Here is a 25,764-nt window from a genome sequence, read left to right as displayed (position 1 = left end):
TGCATGAACTGAATGGTCTGAAGCAGTTTCTCACTCGGAGTCGTAACAGGAAATTTAAAAACATCAAGAGCGTTGGATGAAGTGGCTGTGGACCTAGGGGTGTGCGATATCACAATTTTTTAAATGTCACAATCTGCTTTTTAAGAAATATCGTAGTATCGGGCTACAGTGCATTAAATCAGTTGCAGTTCTGGCGCCTCCATCTCAACAATGCAACATACATTCACATTACATGTTAACGTAGAGGTAGAGTTACATTCACGGGACACTGCAATTCACAAAAGTTCATTATTTGCATGTGCTTTAAAGCCTTGCCGGTTAAACATTTCAGTCGTGTGCTGATGAGCTGTTCTAACATGCGCTTTTCTGAGAGCGTACACCCTAAGCGCACAGGTACTAAAAAGCATGTCAAACAGCGCATGGTTACTGGACTAAGTTATATTTCGAGTCTTATTGCGCTAATACTGTCAAATACACACAAGGTTTACATAAACACAGTTGGTTATGTCTAAAGTGAAAGAAATTATTTAAGAGAAAATCTGGTGCATGTCATTTGCGTGTACACTACAGGCCAAAAGTTTGGACACATTACTATTTGTAATGTTTTTGAAAGAAGTTTCTTCTGCTCATCAAGCCTGCATTTATTTGATCAAAAATACAAAAAAAAAAAAATGTAATATTGTGTTATATTATTACAATTTAGAATAATATTGAATAAAAGTATTGATTTATTTCAAAAAAGAAAAGAAAAAAATACTGACCCCAAGTTACTGACCAGTAGTGTATAATGTTGTTACAAAAGACTTCTATTTTTAAACATTTATTTCTTTATTTTTATTTTTTTTAATTTTTTTATCAAAGTATCCTAATGATCCTGAAAATTCAGATTTGCATCAGAGAAATAAATGATAATTTAAAGTATAATAAATTGAAAACCAATTATTTTAAATTGTAATAATATTTCACAATATAAAAAAAATCTGTATTTTTAATCAAATAGCCTAAATGCAGGCTTGATGAGCAGAAGAAACTTCTTTCAAAAACATTACAAATAGTAATGTATCCAAACTTTTGGCCTGTAGTGTATATTAGATGCATGTCGATGTTAAAGTGAAAATACCTGAGTACCCGAAAGTACCTAATTGTAAACATGCTGCCGCTTGTCCTTAAAGGGATAGTGCACCCCAAAAAAGATGTCATTATTTACTCACTCTTATGTTGTTCCAAACCTTTATTCATTTCTTTCTTGTGCTGAACACAAAAGAAGACATTTTGAAGAATGTGGCTAACCAAACAGTTGCTGGTTCCCATTGATGTCCATTTAGGAAAAAATTAACTATGGAAGTCACAGGAGACCAGCACTAGTGGTTACCCACATTCTTCAAAATTAATTTTATTTTCAACAGAAGAAAGAAACTTTTTGGGGTTTAAAAAAATTGAGAGAGTAAAAAATGACAATTTTCATTTTTGGGGGAACTATCCCTTTACTGCTAATAAAACAAAAAAACACAAAGAGAAAAATCATTCACTGGCGTGAGAACTTTAAAGGAACACGCCGACTTTTTGGGACTTTAGCTTATTCACTGTATCCCCAGAGTTAGGTAAGTCCATACATACACTTTTCATCTCCATCTGACGCACCCACCGCTAGCCTAGCTTAGCATAAAGACTGGAGGTAAACGGCTCCAGCTAGCATACTGCTCCCAATAAGTGACAAAATCAGTCAGCATTTTCCTATTTAACAGATATCTACCCCATATGAAACGATTTCACTGCAGAGTTTTTGAGATAGGCCTATGTCACATTATTACACTTCAGAGGCATGTACAAAATATCTAATTTCTAATAAGTAGAAAAAAATAATGGCCAGCTCTTAAAACATTAAAACATCAATTTTAAAACAGCCTGCCATACCTGAAAGTGATACACAGTCTTAATGTTGCAGTTTCTTCTTTTCAAATGTATGCTTCGTCATTTGTGAGGATGGAGTGTTTGTGTCTTAGTCCTTTTATAACCAACATGCAGAAATCCCCACTTCAAGAGAGAATTAGGGGGACTTCCTTCCTTGGCTTTCTTTAGTGAAAGCAAAAGTAGCAAAGCATTTAGATAATCTCTTACTACCAGCCGGCACATTGTGTGAGTAAACTATTTTATTTTTATATCATTTTTGTATACATGTATATTTCTGGAATTGTGATGGGGGCGGCGCCCCAGCGCCCTGTTGACAAGCCGCTACGGGGAAACTTGAGGATTTCTCCAATTCGAAAGCATCGACGGCTTCACCCATTCCTTCAGACCGTCACTGTTAACGGGCCTGAACTTGAAGCATCTGCCATTTCGTAAGGGTAAGACAATTATATGGTTATTTTGTCTTTTTATAATGACAGCAGTTAAGTTGAAGTGCAGCTTTAAACAAAAGCGGCTGTTATTTCAAAATGTGTTATAATCAGATTCAAATAGTTTTGTGAGTTACTTTTTGTAGTAAAAAACAAAAAAGCCCAAACTAATTTGGAAATCCGCAGTTGCTCTATTGAAAGTTTTAAAACCTTCCATCTAATAACAACTACATTTTTAATGCATTCATTTTCTGAACAGAACCTACATATTTTTCTTGCCCGAGCTAACAATCAGTCAGATTCTGTTGCTTGTTTTGTGCATAAATGTTGCTGCACTAATCTTTTATTATCTTTTTTTGTTTGTTTATTTATTTTTGTTGCTTTTTTTATCGCAAGAAAATGCATTGAATACATTGACATAAGGGTCATTCTACAGAAACGTCCACTTTTGGTAGGGCAAGATGTCTTAAAATTAATTTCTTTTTCTAACATTTAAATTTACACCACGTTATTAGACTACCTTTTGACTTTATGGATACTGTTTGAATCAGAGCATGAGAAACAGGGTGGGAAAAGGTCATAAATCACTCACTTTTAAACGTTTTTTGTCCAAAAAACTATAGTAATACTATAATTGCACCTAAGGGAACACAATAAAAGAAAAGAAAAAAACATGTCCCCTTTAAAAAAGAATTCAATACTATGTAGCCAATGTAGGGTAGGCTATGTGTGTACAAATACTTATTAAAACTTAAAAAAAAAATCACTTTAACCCCCACATGCTTAATAATCTGTAAGGACAACATATTGAATAGATGAGGATTTCTGCAGTTATACCTTCTTTTGTTTGTTTTCTAATTTCACAGAAAAAAATCTGTAAAATATTACTTTGTAAAAATACAGACAAGTTACAAGCAATTACCTGTAAATGTAATAGTGGACCTTTAACAGGCATTCACTGTATAATGACAAAATGGTAAAATTCTGTAAAAAAAATACAGACCATTACCTGTAAAATTACACTTTTTTTTACAGTGTAGGCAACATAAATAAAAGCCCAAAATGTAGAAATTTACATTATTTATTTACTTAAGAACAATCAAATAGTACAAGAACAAAAATAAGACAAAAAACTGAACAGAAAAAAAATATATATATATCTTTTTGATCTCCGTGAGCTTCGAATTGATAGATGTGCCTATCTGAGCTAGGCATGTATGACAGTTGCCAAAGTGAGATATGAGGTACACAATGACCAGATTCTGCTATGAGCTATATAGGAGACATATCTTGTATGTAGGCTACATATAGGGCTTATTTGTGGATATAAAGAAGCAATACAGGAGACATATATGGCCTGTGCACATATATGCACCTCAATTTTGCCTATATGTGGCATTATATATCCATGCAGCATATATATTATCATATATGTGAATATATGCTGTATATATGCAGCATATATGTGCATATAAACTGCATATAGGTTTCATATGCAGATATCCTCATATAGGTTCTTTCCATGTGGGAATGTATTTATGAACAACATTCACTGTCTGATGTGTCGATTCACTCCATACTTTTTGCTAAGATGTTTTGGGGTTGTCAAGTAATTAATTAGATGACTGAGTTTGTTGCGTGCTCTAATAATCAATTGCCATTGAAATCGAATGCCCACACAGAAACACTGCGAGAAATACAAAATAATTAGTTATTGTTGTGTTATTAGGATTTGATTATTCTTTTGTGATTGTTTAGCCTATAGACCATTGCACCAAGAGCACCGTGATTTTTATCTATTTTTTTACCTTGTCATTTTCTGTATTTTTGCAATTCCTTCATTTCCTAATGCATATTTTATATTGGATTGTCTTGTCAAAGACAAGTACTCAAAACGGGGTGGCAACACTGTACCAAGAAGAAAAGAGATAATCGTCTAGTCCAAACAGCAGGGGCCTGTACCATGAAGCCGGATTCGGTGGCTAGCCAGCTATGTTTCAGCTTAGTTTCCGCCAACCCTGGGTTTTAGGTACTATGAAAGTAGCTCGGCTTTAATCTGTGTTCGTTGCCATGGTATCTTACGCTGCACGGCTAACCTGCTCCGGGGCAGGTTATGTTCTGGATTCAAGATCTCAGACTGAAGTTTGACCAATCAGCTGAGAGCAAAGAAACATATAGGTGACGTAACTTATTCCAAGTGTCTGTTGCAATGACTTCACCTTTTCTTCCAAATCCGGTGGACATATCAGCGCAAATTGTTTGACGAGCACTTCGTAGAGAAAGAGTTTTTAGCCAGACAAAATCCCCTTGCCTTTCCTGATAGTTACTTGTATGAAAGATACAGATTTTCCGCGGAAGGAATGTCTTATCTTTGCGAACTTCTTGAGCCGCACATAAAGAATTTAACACGTCGAATTCATGCACTTACTGTACCGCAAATATTGCGTTGCGCTTTTTTTTTTTTTTTTTTTTTGCAAGTGGTACATTCTTGCACGGTGGGTGACGCACAGAAGCTAGGGGAAAACACGGTTTGTCAAACCATTCGTAAGGTGGTCCTCGCTCTGCAGGAGTAGGCTACATGAAAAGTTTCATTAATAGTGTTCCCCGGACATTTATCGACCATATCCATAAAAGAGGGCTTTTATAAAATTGCCAGTGAGATATATTGATAGGGTGACATCACATGAACACTTTTTTTTTTTTTTAAGCAAATTTCACATGAACATATATGATCAAGTTTGGATGCCAAATGGCCTGGCTCCAGTGCTTGTCTCACGAATTTTCCGTGAGTCTGTGTTGTGTCAGCGCTTTGAGGAAAGCAAGTTAAATTTGGTACAGTACAAAACACTGTTAATTTGAACTGAGCTAGAAAAACCTACACAATAACCCCCTATCATGACCCTCAGACAGGGCCACAGCACCGCTTCAGTGTGGCCCTCAGTAAAACCAGAGTAAAGATAGAGATGACCTTTGGCCTCCTAAAGGCACGTTTCAACTGTGTTCGGCCCTTAAGAGTCACCAGAGCGGGCATCACAGATAGTGACTGCATGTGCCATTCTGCACAATATAGCCACCATTAGAAAGGAGCGAGAAACACCACAAAACCAGCTTCTCCCCGATGAAACTGAGCCGATCACACTTGACCACCCAGCTGGAGCAGATGTAGATGCAATCACCATACAATATTACACTTAATAAAAGCACATTGAAACTGCAGATATGTCTCAAACTGTTTTATTGGTTTTGTGGGATGGGAGGGAGAAAGAGAGCAAGAGAAAGTTGCATTAATAAATATTCATACTAAAGTGTTACTTGGTTAAATAAGTTATACTAATATATATATATATATATATATATATATTGAGATCAGTTTTATCCAGCTGTTTGATTTTGTTTGGAGCCTCCTCAGCTCACAGTCAGCTCCTTTAGTGTGCAGTCTAGTTCAAGTCTCCTTTAGTGTGCAGTCTAGTTCAAGTCTCCTTTAGTGTGCAGTCTAGTTCAAGACTCCTTTAGTGAGCAGTCTAGTTCAAGACTCCTTTAGTGTGCAGTCTAGTTCAAGACTCCTTTAGTGTGCAGTCTAGTTCAAGACTCCTTTAGTGTGCAGTCTAGTTCAAGACTCCTTTAGTGTGCAGTCTAGTTCAAGATTCCTTTAGTGTGCAGTCTAGTTCAAGACTCCTTTAGTGTGCAGTCTAGTTCAAGACTCCTTTAGTGTGCAGTCTAGTTCAAGATTCCTTTAGTGTGCAGTCTAGTTCAAGTCTCCTTTAGTGTGCAGTCTAGTTCAAGTCTCCTTTAGTGTGCAGTCTAGTTCAAGACTCCTTTAGTGTGCAGTCTAGTTCAAGACTCCTTTAGTGTGCAGTCTAGTTCAAGTCTCCTTTAGTGTGCAGTCTAGTTCAAGACTCCTTTAGTGTGCAGTCTAGTTCAAGACTCCTTTAGTGAACAGTCTAGTTCAAGTCTCCTTTTGTACAGGGCCCTGACTGAGTCTGTTTCCACCTGAAACATAATTCCACCACAAACATAATCATTACAAGTTTTCTGGAGGCTCATCAAAATCACAAAAAGTTCCTTGACTTCCTACAAACACAGGACTGACTGTAATTTATGTCAAGGGTTTTAAATCCTTACCTTGTTCACATTTCTTCTGAAGCCCATTGAGGTAGAGGCTTCAGTTTCTGGGGCAGGTTGTGAAAAATCCTACAATAAAAGAGATGTGTAAGGGCCAGTCCCTTTTTTATGCCACACATTCAAATGTTTGCCATAATAAAAAGCCCAGAGCATTCACATCAGCAACTGTCTGAGAACACACAGACAGAGTGTCTTCATTTCCACCACCCTAATAAATAAAAGTAGGCCAATGTAAAGCATAACTGTTGTAAAGCAGGTTATGTTTGGTGTTCTGTCTGCTGCATACTGACCTCTGTGTGGGAGACTGTGTGTGTGTTTGCTGGCTTCAACAGGGACACTGTAGTATTTCCCTCTACTGCAGAACATACAGTCAGCCATATTTAAAACTTTTAAAAGTTGTAATGTATTGCACACGTACCCAGTGTTACTTGCTTAGAGGAGCCAGCACCAGGGTCAGACTGTACAGCACCTGTAATCCCATCCATAATCGGCCGTCCCTTATTGCCTACTTAGAGCCCACTCCTCCGCCAGTGTATTCTGGTTTTCTGAATTTAACTCTTTATTTCTGTTTTCTGCAAACAAGTGTTTGTGATAAAATGTTCACAAAAGTAATAAAAGGTTGTGGTAAATACTCACCACTTTGAACTATATTTTAATATTTTGTCTTTATCTGCTGCCAAGAACATTTGGAGTTGGGGTTGCATCTAAAAATCAATGAATATAAATTTTTCTTAGTACCGGTACATATGCACATTTTTATATATTATAAAAATAGGCTATATTACACGTATAGGCTACACATACATACATAATTTTACATAAATATAGAACGTATTTGTTTAACTTACACATTAACAATCTTTCTCCAACAGTCTTCTCTTGCTTTGGCCACAGAAACCGTATTGTTTCGAGCTTGAAATACATATTTAAATTCATCGTAATTATGAATGATTATCTCCTGCTCCTTCGCGGAAAAATCGCGACCCGCGATTGGTTGTTCAGTGTCGACGTCACTCTTTTATGTGCACGCGCGCGTGGAGTAAACATAGCTTGAGGATCAAAGCCTGAGTTGACAGAGAAAGTTGATGAGCTGCATCATGGTACCAATAAAGCCTGATTGCATCGGTTTGGTTTTGTCAACTCAAAACTTATCCTGTAACCCCGAGTTTGTTCAGCTACCTTCATGGTACAGGCCCCAGGTGGCGGTAATGCTCGTTTTTAGTTTGTGATCCGCCGTAAAGAAGAAAACCTTGAGTCTCCGCCATTGCGGTCTTCAGCGCTTTGCTACAGTTTTCCTAAATTTGGACAAGTAAACGTACTTCTTCTTTAGTTGGTTATAAATCATAGTGTAAATGATTTAGTCAGCCACAGTCGGTATAACAATCTCTCTGTTGGCATTTAGTAGGGTTAACAATCGTCGCCTTCAGTCGGTAGGGCGTGGTTCAGTAACAAACAAACAACGAATATTAAAAACAATCGAAGTTAGGTTTTGTTGAAATCTGCAACATGAAGTACACCTTCAAATTCTTTCAGATTGTTCTACTAATATGTGGTAAGTGCTCGATTTCTGTTTTTTTTTTTTTAACACTTTCGGTTTCATTTTGACAGCGATAACAGCGTTCATGGACTGTCGTCTTCTTCCTGAACTTCATTAACTTACCTTATGAAAATTATCACATTATTTAAATGATTTTAGACATGCCCTCCTGTTTAAGGATAAAACCGGACAAAGCAGTTTTTGCATTCTGTATGTGTGAGAGAAACTAGTTTAGATAAAGATAATGGACTTCGGTTGCTAATAGTTCCCCCAGGCAGGATGAGAAATGAACACAATCCACTAAAGTGACTAAACACTCGCTACTCCGATTGAAAGGGTCTGAGATGGAGAACATTGTTCGGTGGAAACGCGGCTATTTGTTTGCGGTCTCAAACCACCAGGCGCTGTTGTCGTGCAAATGAACGGCCAGAAAAAGTTTTCTGTTTTCATTTAAAACGGTGTTGAGTAAATTTCATTAAATACAATCTCTCCCACTTAGCGAAGTTACGTCCCAAAGGCGAAAAATCAGCATACAATGAATCTCAACAACGATGACATGCTTAATGCGGCAATGCATGCTGGGAACCACCAGAATAAAAAAAAAAAACAGGCTCCCAGCATGCAGTGGGGCTTGGATCATGCCACTGTTGTTGAGATTCATTTGCTGATTCCTATTACATATGTCTAAAGATCCCCCCCCCCCAATGTATTTAAAAATTAAAATTCATAATGTCTGATATGTGGCATGAAAGTATTGTTGGTGAAAATCATTATTAATAATGAACAAAAACTTTTGGTCATTGATGAGATTAGTGAATCATTCTACTGGCCTACTGTATATAGTTTTTGTTTCTGGCCTCCTTTGCAACAAATTACAAAGACCTCACACTGACATAAAAAGTCAAGAGTCAAACTGGCCAACTAAAGTAAACATTGATCAACATAATGGTGACCAAATATTTTCAATAAAACATCAACATCTAAACCTCTGTTAGGCTAATTCTCAAAAAGAACTGTAAATGAAAGAACTGTAAATGAATGAATGAAAAATTTGAAAGACGATGACGTCATGCACATGCTTATTACGTGTTTGTTCAGTCTATAGTGTTTCATTCAAAATACAGGGTTTTTAGTTGTTTTCGTTGAGCTGTGTAAATGTTCGAAAGTCATGCAAATGTATCCATTTTGCTGCTAATTTTCAAATAGGAGTGCAATAATTCTGACTAAAATATACATTTTGCTTGGAAAATTAATATGCGATATTTTATAACACTAGAAATATCTTCTAATTATAATAATTTATCTTTAGGATGTTGGATAAGTTGCAGTGAACTTCTAGCGAACAGAAGTAGCCTAATTCAGGGAAGATTTTTTTAAAGAAACTAAATATATAAAGATACAAAATATAGTTTTGGGTATAGGACCTATGCTACTTAATAAAGATGACGTATACTAGAATGCTGAGAACAGCTTTTAATGCAACATTTTTTTGGAGAAAGCAAGAATCTCCAGTTTTAAATGAGTACATTTAGTTTCTAAAGTACATTATGGAGAGGATAACATTAAATTAAGAGCAAATGTATACATTTTGAAAAGATATGTGCAACTCTAAAATCAAAGAATATTCCATAAAATAAAGGAATATATATTAGCCTACATTAACTACATTTTTATATAACCCTCCCTCCCTTTTATTTCTAGTTATTTGTTATTTTATTTATTTACTTATTTAATATTGAATATTTGATATTCAAATAATATTACTTGAATAACTATTAGGAATTATGTGTCATTATAAGAGTTTGATATAAATGTTCATGTTAAATTTTTATTACTATTTATTTATTGTTTTTTGTCTTTTCCCCCTTAAATCATATGTAAAAGTGTCTATGTACTTTTTGGTTATTGTTCTAATCATGTGTGTTTTTAGGCTATGTGTTGGTGGGTATTATCACAAAAGAAAAAAAGTAGAAGGAAAAATAAGGAATATTTATTGGGGGAAAATATGATGTCTTTAAAGGAACTGTCAATTTGTATAATTGTGTTAAATGTGTTTGAATTGAAAGACATAATAAAGTACATTATATATATATATATATATATAAATAAAATATTTGTTATTTGGACATTAGATGTGCCTTATTTAGAATTTTAAACCTGTGTGTATTTTTATGATAGCAATAACTGTAAAGTGCCTATTGTAATGGGGTAAATCAAATGTAGGCTAATATACTGTCAATTACTAAGCTCAGATTCATCTTACCAGTTAAAATTTATACTATGCTTTTGTAATTATTTATTTTTAATTTTGTGATTTTAACTTCTGCTTTAAAAAAACTTTTTTTTTTAGATTTAGATTTTTTTAGATTTAGATTTTTTTAGATTGTGTTCTAATGTTCTTCTAATAATCATAAACATGTACTACAGCTGCCAAACAAAACCAGAGAGAAATGTATTCATAAATCTTTAAAACAATCTAATTAAATCTTGGGCACAAAACATTCAGCCAGTAAAAAAAGAAAACCTGTAGTATATATATTGTATTTAGGCCTATCTATCTATCTATCTATCTATCTATCTATCTATCTATCTATCTATCTATCTATCTATCTATCTATCTATCTATCTATCTATCTATCTATCTATCTATCTATCTATCTATCTGTCTGTCTGTCTGTCTGTCTGTCTGTCTGTCTAGGTCTATATTGACTAATTTATCATTGTAGCCTTATTTAAGTTGATTTTCTGTATACTGTGTATTTATTTTTGGACTAATAGTGGTTAATAAAGTCCAATAATGGTATGAGAGAGTGTCAGTGGTAATATCATTGTGTTCTTGTCGGTCAGTGTTAGAGGATCTGTGTAACAACTGAGGCTTAGCCTGACAGTTAGCCTGCCCTGGACCAGGCTAGTTTCCCAGCATAAGTTGCCAGGGTAAATGAGTTTGAACTATTTTAAGTTTGCTTTATGAAACAGAATCCACCGACAATAAGTCTGACTAACCAAAATAAGCCTGGCTTGTATTCTAATCTTGTTTTATGGAACAACCCTCTGCTCCTCCTCTCTGGAGCTCTAATGGTGTGGAGGGATATAGTTGTTGTGGGTATGGGTAGGGTGTGGTTAGATATTCTAGCTCCACCCATCAGGCCTACATTACATTCGCTGCTCCTCCCTGGTCTAGTGAGGAGGAGCTACATGTAAGCTCCACCCATTTGCTCTGCAGTGAGCAGCTTCTTACAAAACTGGCTGGGACACAATTAGATAGCCCAGGTGATACTAATTTGGGCCCCACATGGGTGTGCTGTCTGGGGATACTGCATACATAAACACTTGGTAGCTTCAAAAGCTGTTAAAATAAAAATAATCCCTTCTTCAAAATATTTCTTAAACAGATTCCAATATAAATACACTTTTGAGAGCAAGGCGTAAGGCCCGATATATTGGTCCAAAGCCGGTTCGCCAATACACAGGGAAGGTTATCACGTGTTCTGTCCCCACTCATGCAAAGTATTGGTTTTGTGTATCAGTTTGAGCCAGAGTCCGACAATGACATTCAAGAAAAACAAGCTGATAAACCCTTACTACTGTCACAAATCACAACAGACCAAGCAGGGCAGCTTTTCTTTTCAGAAGGAAAAGAAGCAAAACATTGTTTTTTTTTTGTCTGAAAACAGGTGCTGCAACAATGCAAATTATAAATAAGAGGTTTTTTTTTAACATTTTAAATGAAGTAAACATTCTAGCAGACCCCATAAACCAAATTATGAACCTGTAAATGGGCATAATAGGGGCTCTTTAATTAGTCAAATTGTGCTTATTGTGCAAGCCTGATCTCAGTTAAATGTGTTCACTAACATTACCAGAAGTGTTACTTAGGTTATATGGTTTTAATCTGTGAGAAACTGTTTCTGTTTCTGTTGGTTCTGCAGGAGTGTTTGGTGTTGATGCAGATGAAGTGAAGACAGTGTCAGTGATGGAGGGAGAATCTGTCACTCTAAACACTGATGTTACTGAAACACAGGGAATAATTCTGAGACTGTGGAGGTTTGGAGATAAAGGTTCCACTATCGCTCAAATAGATGGAAAGGATATCTCATATCCTAGTCACATTGACATATTTAGAGGCAAACTGCAACTGGATATCTGACCATCAAGAACATGAGAACCAAACACTAGGGGTGCACCGAAAATTCGGCCGCCGAAAATGTTCGGCCGAAAATGCCATTATCGGTTTTGGGCCGAAATAAAAAAAACAGCCGAAAACGTAAACCGAAAATGAATGTCACCCGTCCCTCCCATCCGTGCGCAAGCGCTTAGGTTTCACTCACGGTCGAGCTGTGATTACGTGTCTGCCTATCAAAGATTAAAGGAACCCATTTGCATTAAGCTTTGCAATGTTAGAAACCCAGTCATACTATTGAATGGTCGTACAACATTTTCTCATTTTCCCCTGAGACGAAAGAAATCTGTATTTACTAGAGCTGTCACTTTACGTTCGAAAATCGATTGCACATTCGATTGGACCAAACAACGTAAGTTTAGAAAATGAAAATAGGGAATCGATTATAATGGTCTTTTCTCGGAGCGCATCCAGCTCGTCACGATACGCCCGCAGCGAACGCGCGTCATATAGCGACTGCAGGCTCTGACAAACACGCATAACAGCAAATTATCCTTCTGCGTAATGCGTCTCTTTACTACAAAACTGTGAATTCTGCCGGTATGCAGACAGTCTCATGCATTCAGATACAAATTCGGGCTACGCGTCTACAATCGCCTACGTAGGCAAAATTTGTTTGACATTTCTAATCATAAACGCAGCCATGTTGAAGACTGAGGTCATGTTTTTCATTTATGCTATGGCAGTCCACTCTGCTTATTGATTTCGATAATGTTGCACTCCTGTTTGTCATTGTGTACGAAACTTCACGCTAATAAATCATCAGAAATATTGCAGACTTGTGCGCGTTTCAAGCGCCCTCTTTACATTCATCCTAATGCCTGTTCGTTGTCCGTGGATTTGCCCACATTTTGCGTTTAAAATGGAAACGTCTTTAGACATGGAAAATCGATTTTACAATCGATTCAATGAACAATTATGTCTCAAAAATCGAACAGGATTTTTTCACAAAAGTGACAGCCCTAGTATTTACCTCTTTACACTTCCTCCTACAATGACGCAAAAATCGTCATTTTGCGTCATTGTAGGAGGAAGTGTAAGAGGGGGGGATTTCTGTTGAGACTACAAGCACTAGATCCCACCCTTTCAAACCCGCCCATAGGGGGTTGGACCTTATGTGCTAACAGACCTATCACAGATCAGTCTTTCTTTGGAAGCTAAGCTAGCAGGCTCTTGTTTTGTGGAGAAAGCTGAGTATTAGGGGTTACCATCCTTTTTCCCAGACTTGTCCGGCGGGCGAGATCGTCCAAAATGTCCGGGATTCGGCTTTTGCTTTCTGCGGTCGCCATTCATTGTTTACATGCACACCTCTTGTTTCAATCTAACTGAATTCATTCCGATTGGTGAATCTGAATGTAGTGTTTACATGAACGCTAAACAAGTGATCGGTTGATGTGCGTTTTAACATTGCAAAGAAAATTCCCGCTCCTCCGTGAAAGATACGAGACCGATGCGTCTCAGTAATGACGCCACCGGCCTCACGCCGTTCTCCCGCGGCCCTAAGCCTCGTCCTGCTCGCCACAGTAAACATAATGAATGGCGACTGTAGAACGCAAAAGCCGAATCCCAACATTTTGGGCGATCTCGGAATCCCTGGCAAACTCGTCACGGAGACTCACTAGTAGCCTGCCTTGTTGTTTTCAACTGCGCTCTCTTACCGGTAGGCATGGCTTGGGAGTGGCCTCCTAGGGCAGCGAAGCAAGTGCATTCTGGGAGTTATTGTCTTTCATCCACATAAGCCAAAAATTAATTTTCTGGCTTTTCTCAGTCTAGAAAGCTCCAAATTCAAAAATTTCTTCACATTTTTTCTACATAAATGACCTATTTTAAATACACATTCATCTTTCCAGCGGTGGAGTATCCCTTTAAGCATGTCAGCAGTATGGAAGTATTTTAAAGTTTCAGATGAGGACACCAAAGTTGCAATATGTAACATTTGTTCTGCAAAAATCTCATGAGGGGGTATGGTGCCAAATAACTTTACAACAACAGGTTTGATACACCACCTGAAATCTGCTTTGCGAGCGTTCGATGTCGGTTCTATATAGGCCTACTGTAAAACTTCAATTAATGTAAATAATATTTGTTTCAAATCACTGAAGAGTCGCAACCTTAAATTGCTTGCACAAAACTCTTGATCAGCACTCAACATTTTTTTATTGTTGTTGTTCATTTAAACCGTTAAGCGCAGAGAGAGAGAGAGAGACTGCGAGCGAGAGTGAGGTCTGCGGTCTTGACCATTAGTTGATTTACTTGTTTTTGTGTAGGTAATACGTTGTCAAATATGTTTAAGCTTAAATAAACTACCTTTACAAGTAGTTACTGTATGTCTCTTTGTATTAATTTGTTCTGTTATTGTCGTAATGCGCGTGTCATTGACAAAATGCGCAACCAGATGTTCAAATATATGAGTTTTTTTAGAGGGAATATTCGAACGTCATTTTTGAACAGTTTTGACAGCCCTATTTACATGCAGCAGCAGAATAGAGGCCCACTGCCATTCTGTGATTTTGTGGGCAGTCATTCAGATAATTGTGGATCTTTTCTTGCACAACTGTTAAAATACAATTTTATTTGATGGAACATAAAACTTGAAAAACTTTAAAGAATTTTTTTATGTAACTTAATAAAAGTTTGATTATTCTATTGGTTTGTGATTTTATTTTATTTTTTTCATTTTCAGATCCATTAAATTCAAGCAATAAAAAAAAAAAAAAAAAAAAAAATATATATATATATATATATGTGTGTGTGTGTGTGTGTTTTAAAAAAAAAAAGCCGTTTTCGGCTTCAGTTTTGGTTTTCGGCCAAGTGCATCCTAAATTTTCGGTTTCGGCCCAGAATTTTCATTTCGGTGCATCACTACCAAACTGACTTTATAAACTACAGATCGACCTCAACTCTGGGACCTCACGTATGACATTCAATGTTACTGTCTATGGTGAGAATACTTTTATTATCGATAGTTAGATGTTTGAATTTTTTTTGTTTTGTTTTATTAATTAAACTGAATTAAGCTGAGATTTCACCAGCAAATATTACTTATGTGCTCAACAGTCTTTCAGAATTGTAGTTTCTCAATATCACAGTCATGCTGTTGTTCTGAATATCATCACAGCTGTGATTGGGCCACATATGATCACATGACTGAACAGCAGCATGATGGCGAGTGTGATACTGCTAATATACTATAGTTAATATTACGAATTTAAGTAAATTCATATTGATTGACTTAAATTTTACGCACAGTTTGGTCAGATATTTTTAGTTTGATTCCATTGGTAATAGTTTTGAAATAATTCAAAGCAAGATCAATTATTGTATAGAATTATGAGTTGTAATTCTGTCTACTGAACACATACAATTGTAGTGTTTCAAATATTGAAATGTTCCTGTGGTCTTTTATGAAAAGACACATCAATAAATTGGTCAATCAAAAGTAACTGTTGTACATACAGTACTAAACTGATTACCTTTTATCAATCTGCATATGCCTTGTGTAGTAACCATGAGATAAACTGATATTCTAGTGCCAGTCACAGTGTTCAACATGTTTAATCAGTGTGTCTGTGAATCTGTTTCTTGCAGAGTCTGTTATTGATGCTGTTAAAGCTGAAATGAAGACTGTGTCAGTGATGGAGGGAGATATTGTCCCTCTTCAGACTGATGTTACTGAACTACACGGAGATGAACTGATAGTGTGGAGTTTTGGAGATGTAGGAAAACTCATAGCTAAACATGATTTAGAGGCAAAGAGCTCACTATTACATGATACTGATGAGAGATTCAGAGACAGACTGAAGCTGGATCATCAGACTGGATCTCTGACCATCACAAACAGCAGAACCACAGACTCTGGACTTTATACAGTGAAGATCAGCAGTAACAAACAGATGTTATACAAGAGATTCATTGTTACTGTCAGTGGTGAGTAACTCGAGTCTAATGATTTTTTTTTTTTTTTTTTTTTTTATCAGTTGTCTATGAATAATTCAGATGATGTGACATTAATGGACTCAAATCATGAAACAATCCTTTAAAACAACCAATATAACTTTCAGAGCTCACAACTTCTTACCCGGACATTTTATTAGCTAAAAGAGCTTGCTTGTATCTTACATTGAAACCTGTGAATAGATCTGTGATAAATACTGACTGTTGTTAAATTTTTTTAATTGTTTCATCTCTGTTTTAATGTTTATATATACAACAGTCATTAGCATATATATTTACTCACTAAATACACTCAGATCTACACTCAGGTTATATAGTGCTGATGTTTATAGTGTGTGTTATAGATCAGACACACTCACACTAATGTCTGTCTTTATCATTACAGCATCAGGTGTGTCTTCAGGTGCTGTAGCAGGAATAGTTGTGGTTCTGCTGCTGGTGTTTGCTGCTGCTGCTGCTGCTGGTGTGATTTACTATCGCCACAAGATCTCTGAACTAGAAAAACAAAAGCGTAAGTATTACAGCTGATAAAGCAAGAGAATAGAGTTGGCTCTGTACTGCAATTTTGACTTTGGTACAATACCAGAATCTAATATTGACACTAAATCGATACCATTGGTGACAAATAACCAGCCTCAAAAGATAACTGAAAACAATTTTATTATGAACATTGAAGGAAATTCCGCAGTAACAAATGTATTGCTTGTAAACAAGATAACAAGTTTGTATTTCACATCGTGCACAATAGAATCAAAATGTAAAAAAAAAAAAAAACTTAAATCTGCAACAACTTATGTCTTCTTGCTTCCTTGGAGTTGCTTTTATATTTCATATTTAATTTAATGTAAGTAATGTTAAGTAATGTAATGTTATTATGCTAAACATGTATCAATAAATTTATAAATTGAATTATTGAACTAGATTAATAAATTATATAAAATTGTTAGGTCAGGTTTCCTAACGAATGTTGACAAATGTAGCTTTATGTAAAGCTATTAGTTTTAATATTAGTTATTAGTATGAGTTATATTAGTTATATCCATATTATCTTTAATCCCAAAAATTTATATTTTAATTTCTCTTTATTCATTCAAGCGAATTCCATTAATATTTAATTGTTTGAAATTAAACGCAAGTGCAAATATTATGAGACTTAAACATCATTGATTCTAGCGTGATTTGACCTCCCCATTGATCCTCATGTTGTTTCTTTATAGCCGCCGCCACCATTCAAAAGTTTGATAAAAAAAAAAATAATAATAATTTAACAATTTTATTTAGCAAGGATGCATTAAAATATTTAAAAGAAATATTTAATTTTCACGGTGTGGTTCTGGAGTGGAGAATGAATGGAGCAGAGGCAAGGATCTTATCGCAGCATTTTTTGAAACAATCCAGATGAAGTTAAACAAGACAATCCTAAACGAGTGATAAAAACCATAAACGAGACAGATTTGTAAATATACCAGTTTAAAATGAAATTAACAATATACAGTTTATAAATTAAACAGTGATTTTAAATTGTAACAATTTTTCACAATATTACACAAATCTTACATCAAAAACAGTAACAGTAGTGTTTAACAGTAGTGTACAATAAACAATAGATAAAACATGTCTTTCCAATATTTATTTATTTATTTATTTATTTTGTTTGTTTGTTTTCTTTTTTTTATGTTTTTAATGTTTTTGAAAGAAGTCTCTTCTCACCAAGGCTGTATTTATTTGATCAAAAATAGTAACACTGAGAAATATTATTACAATGTTAAATAACTGTTTATAGTATTGAACTATAGACCTTAATGAACAATTGTATAAGGTTTGGTTCTTTTCTTGTCAACCTTACTGTTGAAAATTGTGTTTCAACTGTGTTGCCATTTACGGCTACCTGAACTAATATTAAAAATGTATAATTTGAAAAATTTGCTATATTATAATTTCATAAATTTGTTAAAAGATTAATAAATGCACTGGGAAGAACTGTTTATTCGCGCTAACTATGGCAGTAACTAAAATTAACACATGCAACCTTATTGTGAATTGTTATTCATAATTTAGTTTCAGAAAGGCATCTACGTGATGAACTGATTATTACAGTAGATGTTATGAGAACATGTGAAGAATCACACAGTATATCCTCAGTGTTTCTGACATGTTCATCTGCAAATTCACTTATATTCTCCTCATTTCTCTGTTTCTTTGTGCTTCTGTGACATGAAGTGAAGACAGTGTCAGTGATGGGGGGAGAGGATGTCACTCTAAACACTGATGTTACTGAAGTACACAGAGATGATCTCATAGAGTGGAGATTTGGAGATAAAGGGTCTCTCATAGCTGAAATCAGAGGAGGGAGAGTTTTTATATATGACACTGGTCTTGAGGAGAGATTCCTGGACAGACTGAAGCTGGACAAGCAGACTGGATCTCTGATCATCATGAACACCAGAGAAACAGACACTGGACTTTATGAACTAAAGACCAGCCAAGACAGTAAAATCAAACACAAGATGTTCAATGTTTCTGTCTGTGGTGAGTAGTTTACATTTAACATCTTTATTCTTTTAATTAAATATTTTAATGTAGATGATGTAGTTGTGAAGAGCTTATTTCAGGTTTTCCTTATCCTTATTGAGGACCTTATCACGCACGAGAACTGAACTGAAAACGCTCGCATATGGCTTTCCGATCGGTTCTTTAATAAGACTTTGTAACAGATGTCTGCGTCTGCCACATCACTCGTTCGTCTGTCTGAACGTGACGTCTGCGTTTGCTGCCAGGCAGGGTGTTTCCAGCACATTCCACACACTCATTCATTATTATTGTCTTCCCACTGATCTTCAATTATGTTTTATTAGCAATTATGTGCTTTTTTACCTTGCTTATGTGTAGCTTTTCATTCCAAATAGTAAATATTAATTTACACAAATGATCATATTAACATTTTTGTTTGCCATTGTTTCTTGTCAACATATCCACAGATACTTATAAAGAACTCATAAAAAGTTGTTCTAGCATATATGTACTATTCACCACTAGGAGTCTCGTGACCAACACAAAAGAACATAGTTGTAAACATTCGGGCTAATTTAAGTAACATATATAATATTTGTAATGTTTCATTTTAGAATTGTAATGTTTAGTTTTAGAGTTTCGCCGAAGTTTGATTGACATGCGATCTGACAGTTAACAGAATTATACTTAAAACAGTTTATTATTATTATTATTTAGCCTAGAATTTTGCAGAGAATTAACAATAAACCTTCAGTTTAGCATTTCCTTTGACATAATTTGTTTCCCCCAACATTATTTTAATATATTTAATTATAAATATCAACTCGCACATTTCATTATTTATAGGTTTACTTATTCAGGAAGATGTGGATTTAGGTAATTATGTATTTATTTGCACATTTATTTATTGATACTATATGTCTCTATAATTTTGTGGACTTTATTAATTAATTTGCGTATTTATTTATTGCTTTTACATGTTTCGTCCTTCATATATTACAGAACTACCACAATAAAAATTACAATTAATAAATGAAGGGTAGCTTAATTCAACATGTAAATGAAACAGTCATCTGATGTGCGGAGCCAGGACTGTTTGCATTAATCATGATAAATAAGTCCTATTACACTAGTAAAACCTTCATAACTGCAATTAAACAATAGGCTAAATAAATTAAATGTGCAATAGGCTCACTAATATCTGCTGAACATTTGGAATAAAAATATGCTGAAAACCGAAACATTAGAATGTGACAAACGAAACACGGCTTATCATGGTTTATTATGCTGCTGTTACAAAAATTGAATAAATAATAAAATAATAAGGCCTAAATAAATAAACAAACAAACGTCGAACTATAGTAAAGTAGGCCTATAGGACATAAACTGTTTTGTGTTTATAGCCTAATAGTTCTTGTGTTTGCAGATTGTAGGTGTATTATGTCGGATATCAGAGATATGTAGGCTGTTTTTTTTCTATTGTTCTATTTACAGGATCTACAGAAGCAGTCTCATAGCCTACCAGTTGACGCAATCGAGTTGGCAACCATGTCTAGTATACCAGTGCTGTAGCCAAGGCTTATTAAAATTATTTAAAAAAACAACAACAAAAAAAACAATAATAACCCCAACAATAAGCTATAAAAATGCAATAGCCTTTATCAGAAATCACGTGAATGACGCGTGGTGTCTGACTCGACACTTCAAGGTATTGTACCTGATATTTTTTTCTTCTAGTTGGGCAAAATGGTTTAAACCATATATAAAATAATATATTTTAAAAGGAATCATCTGTGAAAAAAACAGGCTTTATGATGCCATTGCCATCTACTGTGTATTATGGAGGATGGTAATAGATGAGAAGCTCTTGCCCGGGACGGAAAGCCTTGGCCAATAACATGCTCAGGGAAAAGGGGGTTGCCTATATAGAACTCAGGGACAAAAATTATAAAATGAGCGAGTACATCATGAATCCATTTTCCAAACTCTGTTTTTGGCTCATCCTGAATCACTATGGTCCACCTATAATAAGTGTTTATATTCCGACTATTTTAGACTGTTTCGGGTCGCCACCTCTGCGGAGCAGCCCAGTGCCTGCGTGAATCGTCATAGACATAAACAGAGAGAAGTAGTTCCGACTACAATGTTCTTCCGCAAGACGCATGCAGTTCTTTTTATTAACCGCTAGAGCGCCAAAAGTTAAGTGCTGGCGCTGCAGCTTTCACTTCCACACGTGATTTACGTGGCCTCTACGTCTCGTCTGCGTCTTAAATTGAATGGAATAAATAGCAGAATAAAAAAAAAAATAGACGTTGTGTGAGACGTTCACAATCCCGGTCAAAAAAGAGCGCATTGGAAATGAATGGGAGATGAATTTTATCTGGTACAAAAACTTTTTGGTACTGCAGCCAAACAAATTTTTTTTGATATATCAATTTCAAACTTGTTTAGATTTATGACTTTGATTTTCTTGCAGTTTTAAAATAAAATGTGATTTTGAAAATATATATTTCATATAAAAATTGAAAATAGTTTTTTTCTGAAATTTTCATAACAATTCACGTAAAATTCTGTTACTTTTTCACTTTTTTCAAACTTTTTTTTTTCACTTCAGCAATACTCTGCCAGATGTCATCTTTGAAAAGAGATCAAACTTAAGCCTGTGCTAAAGCAGTCAAGATTTACGACAGTTTAAAGGAGTCGTTCACTTTAAAATGAAAATTAGCCCATTATGTATTCATCCTCAAGTCTTCCTAGGTGTTTGACATTCTTTTTTCAGACGAATACAATCAGAGTTATATTAATAAACACCCTTACGCTTCCGAGCTTTATAATGGCTGTGGATTGCAAAAATCAATTTAAAGGTTAAAAAAAGTGCATCTATCCATGATAAAAGTGCTCCACACGGGTCTCTGGGGGTTAATAATCTGATGCGAAGCAATGCGTTTGTAAAATATCCATATTTAAAACTTTTTAAAGTAAATTAACTAGCTTCCGGCCAAATGAAAGTTAAGTTGCGTAAGTTGTACTTTAGATGCAAGTATGTTCGCTTGGCCGGAAGCTAGAATTTTACTTTGTAACATGTTAAATATGAATATTTTTCTTACAAAAACTAGGTCTGCTTCAGAAGGCCTTCAGGTGAGTAAATCATGGACTACTTTTCTGAACTACTCCTTTAAGTTGGAAATTGAATTTTCAAGTCTATGCTCAAAGTGAATAAATGGATTATAAATACAGTGCAAATATAATTTAGTATAAAAAAATCCCCTAAAAATACAAAATATGAAATAAAAAACATCAAACTAAAATATAGTACATTCATTTCATTAACAAAAAAAATAAATAAATCAGCCTACACGTGAAGAGCACCAGAGGGTTAAGCAAAAAAATTATTCTGTACCTGGAAGATGAAGAAATAAGATGCAGTAAACAAGCTTGGAAAATATGTAGAAGAATTGGAAATGATAGGGTGGGTGAAAGACTCAGTTTCAGTCAATCTCATGTTAATCTTGAGTACCTATAGAGTAGTATTGCATCCTTCATATCTCCAAAAAGTCTTTAGTTTTATTATATTTATAAAAGAAAGATAGGTTGTACAGAGTCTTTCCGGGAAAAACCGAGCGGCTGGAGGCCGGCTGTGTGGGCGGAGCTAAAGAATCACGAGCGCTGTTCACTGTTTACGTGCTGTGCTTACGCGCCGATAGCTAACAACACACAGACATTTGAAGCAGTTTTACTCACCGCCTGCGGTTCCAACGCACGACCGTGAACCTTTATCGCTGGGACTGCTCCATTCTTAAGCATTAGACGATCTGCAAATCCGGCGTCGAACTGGGCCTTGTTTATAAAACAACCATCGTCGAAATGCAGGGAACAGGGAACTCCGTTGATGCTCTGGAAAATCAAACTCCATCCACTGGACTGGTCCCTTAACGCTGGGTTCTTCGGGAATCTGTGCAGGGTTGTCGGCAACCAAAAACACACTTCTTTCTTTGACATCGCGAGCACAGCGCTTTGATGGGCGTACTGCTTTCGCTCTCTCGCTCGTCGCTTTGGTCTACGGGTGCGCGCACGCCCTTCCGGGAGAAGTGCCCTTAGGACCCTTATAAGGAAATTCCGCTCCATCTGACGTCACACAGGCCCATACTCGAAAAAAACTTTCCGAAACTTGTGACAAACCGGATGGAGTATTTTTCGCACAGAAATACTCCTTCAAACGTACAACTTAATTTTTTAAACTTTGTCCATGTTTAGCATGGGAATCCAACTCTTTAACAGTGTAAAAAACTCAGTATGCGTGAAATAGCATTTCACCCCCCCTTGAAGGATTAAAACGGCTCAATGCAAGTGGGTTCAGTGATTCAGATAAGAGAAAGCCTGACACCTTGTGGAATTTCTCTGAAGGAAAACTAAAGTTAAATGTGAACTTAAGAATTCACAGGCTCCATCTCATCCAATATAGGCAAAAGCCAAATGAGAGCATCGATGACTTTGTGACTAGAGCCAGAACTTTAGCACTGAAATGCCAATTCTGACGATGAGCTCATTGAATGTTTAGTTTAACTTATCATGGCCAGTACAGTACTACTTTCGATGCTTTAAGAAACCACCTATACAGCAAGGCTAAAGGTCACCCCATTGCTGACATACTAGCAGAGGGGTGAAAGAGTGAAGCCTTAGCAGCAGCAGCAGCTGATAATGAACAGATACAACAGCTTGGCATGTCACAGACTGAAAATGCCCATGCTGTAACAAGAGGACGAACATGTCAAAACTGTAACTGAACAGTGCCCTGCATTCAACAATATGTTCTATGTGCGGTAACAGAGGCCACTGGGCAAAGTGCTGTAAAAAGAACCAATCTTGTTGGTTGTTAGAGATGTTTACACACTTATGTTAAACAGGGGGGATGTTATGATGATACATAATACATGTGTTCGTAATACGCTATGGTCGTGTACCGGAAATGTCTTATGCATCGTACTTCAATGTGGAGACATTAATAAATTAGTCATGACGAAAAAAAAAAGGATGATAACCGATGTATTTTCCCATGAGTTCGCTATGTTAACGATATAACGTTACCTAGCTTGTTTGGTAGCTTATAATACCGTAGCTTGTTGTATAGTAAGTCATCCACTATAACAAACATGGCGATAACAACTTCAAAAACATTGCAATAAATAAATGGTTTTGAAGAGGAATATTTTGTCATTCAAGAGTCAGCTTTTTCATTGAACCAGAGAGAAATGTTGAATAGAAGGATAATGCCACTGTCTCCATGCTACACTAATATTAAGCCTATTAATCCTCTGTGTACACATATCCTTACAAGTACAATTTTGGCTGTATTATTTGTGCCCTCTTCAAAAATTGTTCCTGAGAAATGTTATGTTTATTCCCATCCCCCCTCTCTTATAATCTCCTCATTTCTCTGTTTCTATGTGCTCCTGTGACATGAAGTGAAGACAGTGTCAGTGTTTAAAGGAGATCCTGTCACTCTAGAGACTGATTCTGAAATACAGAGAGATGATCTCATAGAGTGGAGATTTGGAAATAACGGACCCCTAATAGCTGAAATCAGAGGAGGAATCATCCTTCTACATTATGGTGTTCCTAATGGGAGATTCAGTGCCGGACTGGAGCTGGACAAGACGACTGGATCTCTGACCATCACAAACACTGAACTGAAACATGCTGGAGTTTATCATCTACAGATCACATCCATCAGAGGGGTTTCATACAAGAAATTCAGAGTTGTTGTCAGAGGTGAGTATCTCCTCCAGTCAGTGTACTAATGATCAAAGTTCTTGCATGGTAATTATTATTATCAGTATAATTTGTGTTTGTCACTTTTTAAGAAATATAAGTTTCAAAATCTCCTATTGAATTAACGGCAATTTATCAGTGCTTTCAGTGATGCACATCTTGTAACTAAGCATTTTGTGTACTGAAGGCTTATGAATTAGTGAAGGGTTTTGGGAAAGTGACCCCTTTCTAATGTCCACTGTTGTGTTTTGATAACTATGCTTGACTGCCGCTGTCAAACGAAGTGAGAAGTGATCACACTGAAGGAATTACCTCATGAAATATTTTTAGTTTTTTACTACGACGCTCTACAATGCTTGAACAGTGTTTTCTACCTATTTTTATAATACCTTATACCCTCTATTAGGATTTTACATTTTAAAAAACTCTCAGCAAGGCATGTTTGTCGGTTAATTTTATTTTCTGTTGACATATGAAGGTCATATAATCAGATCAACAGCACAATTACGAGTGTGATACTGCTTTTCAATAAGAAGTACTGACTGTTTTTCCTCCACCAATGAAAACAAAGCCACAGAAGTTGGGCGTCTCCAAGCAACAGACAGTAGCAGTGTTTCATTCCTGAATGAATCCGTGTCTATGAAGGAATCTACAGAGTTATGTATTTAATGACTCATTCGTACTTTTTTGTTCCTGAATCAATCAGTGTTTGGAACAAATCAGTTGAATGAATGATTTAATGTCTCACTCGTGAATATGCATTTTTATGTTATGTTTTATGTATGTTTTTATGTTATTTTTTATGTATTTCAATATTTTTATGCTTTAGTGCAGTCAAAAAGTTACATACAGCACATTTAAAGGTGCAATAGGTGATCTGGTAAATGTTAACTTCAGCCTGCTAGAATTGAAGTTCATATCACCCACCAATTATCATTTGTTTTGTTTCTGAAGGAATCATTTCAGAGTGTCATTTGACAGTAGTTCTTTATGACCCATTTGACACCTGGTATTAACATCCACTTTAAGTGTTCTGTGCTGAATACTGGTGGAAACCGATCTAAAACACTTTGTGATCGATCACTGAAATCCCATGTGCCGGTAGTCAAAGCACATGTGACTAGGGCTGTCAACTTTAGTCGTTTAGTCGACTAATCGGCCGATGCCGTCTTGGTCGACTGACATTCTCATTGGTCGACCAGTTGCATAATTATTATTATTATATTTTTTTTTTCACCAGTAAAGAAATTTTCATTGATTTACTCCTTGATATTTATTCCTTTATAAGCAGTTATATATTACTGTATTCTAAATATAATTAGCCTATGTTTTATCCCCAACTTTAAATGCTTTAA

At 35.7% G+C, this 25,764-nt stretch overlaps 2 protein-coding genes across 2 annotated transcripts in view; one reads left to right on the top strand and one right to left on the bottom strand.

Annotated features, from left to right (window-relative positions):
• LOC307169827 (cell adhesion molecule CEACAM1-like) overlaps positions 1-25,764 on the bottom strand; it is a 444,926-nt gene that overhangs the window by 375,090 nt on the left and 44,072 nt on the right. The window lies entirely within an intron of this gene.
• Positions 7,669-25,764, top strand: part of LOC307169817 (uncharacterized protein) — a 32,665-nt gene continuing 14,569 nt past the window's right edge. The window contains exons 1-5 of the mRNA XM_079890637.1: positions 7,669-8,010; positions 15,764-16,102; positions 16,515-16,640; positions 18,350-18,658; positions 24,104-24,409. Coding sequence (XP_079746763.1) covers positions 7,965-8,010; positions 15,764-16,102; positions 16,515-16,640; positions 18,350-18,658; positions 24,104-24,409 — 1,126 coding nt within the window. The 5' untranslated portion in view covers positions 7,669-7,964. The remainder of the gene's footprint in view (positions 8,011-15,763; positions 16,103-16,514; positions 16,641-18,349; positions 18,659-24,103; positions 24,410-25,764) is intronic.

The sequence above is a fragment of the Squalius cephalus genome (genome assembly GCF_949319135.1).
Source record: "Squalius cephalus genome assembly, chromosome: 13".
Taxonomy (NCBI): domain Eukaryota; kingdom Metazoa; phylum Chordata; class Actinopteri; order Cypriniformes; family Leuciscidae; genus Squalius; species Squalius cephalus.
Note: the sequence above shows the minus strand (reverse complement) of the source record. Positions and strands in the feature narration are given on the sequence as shown.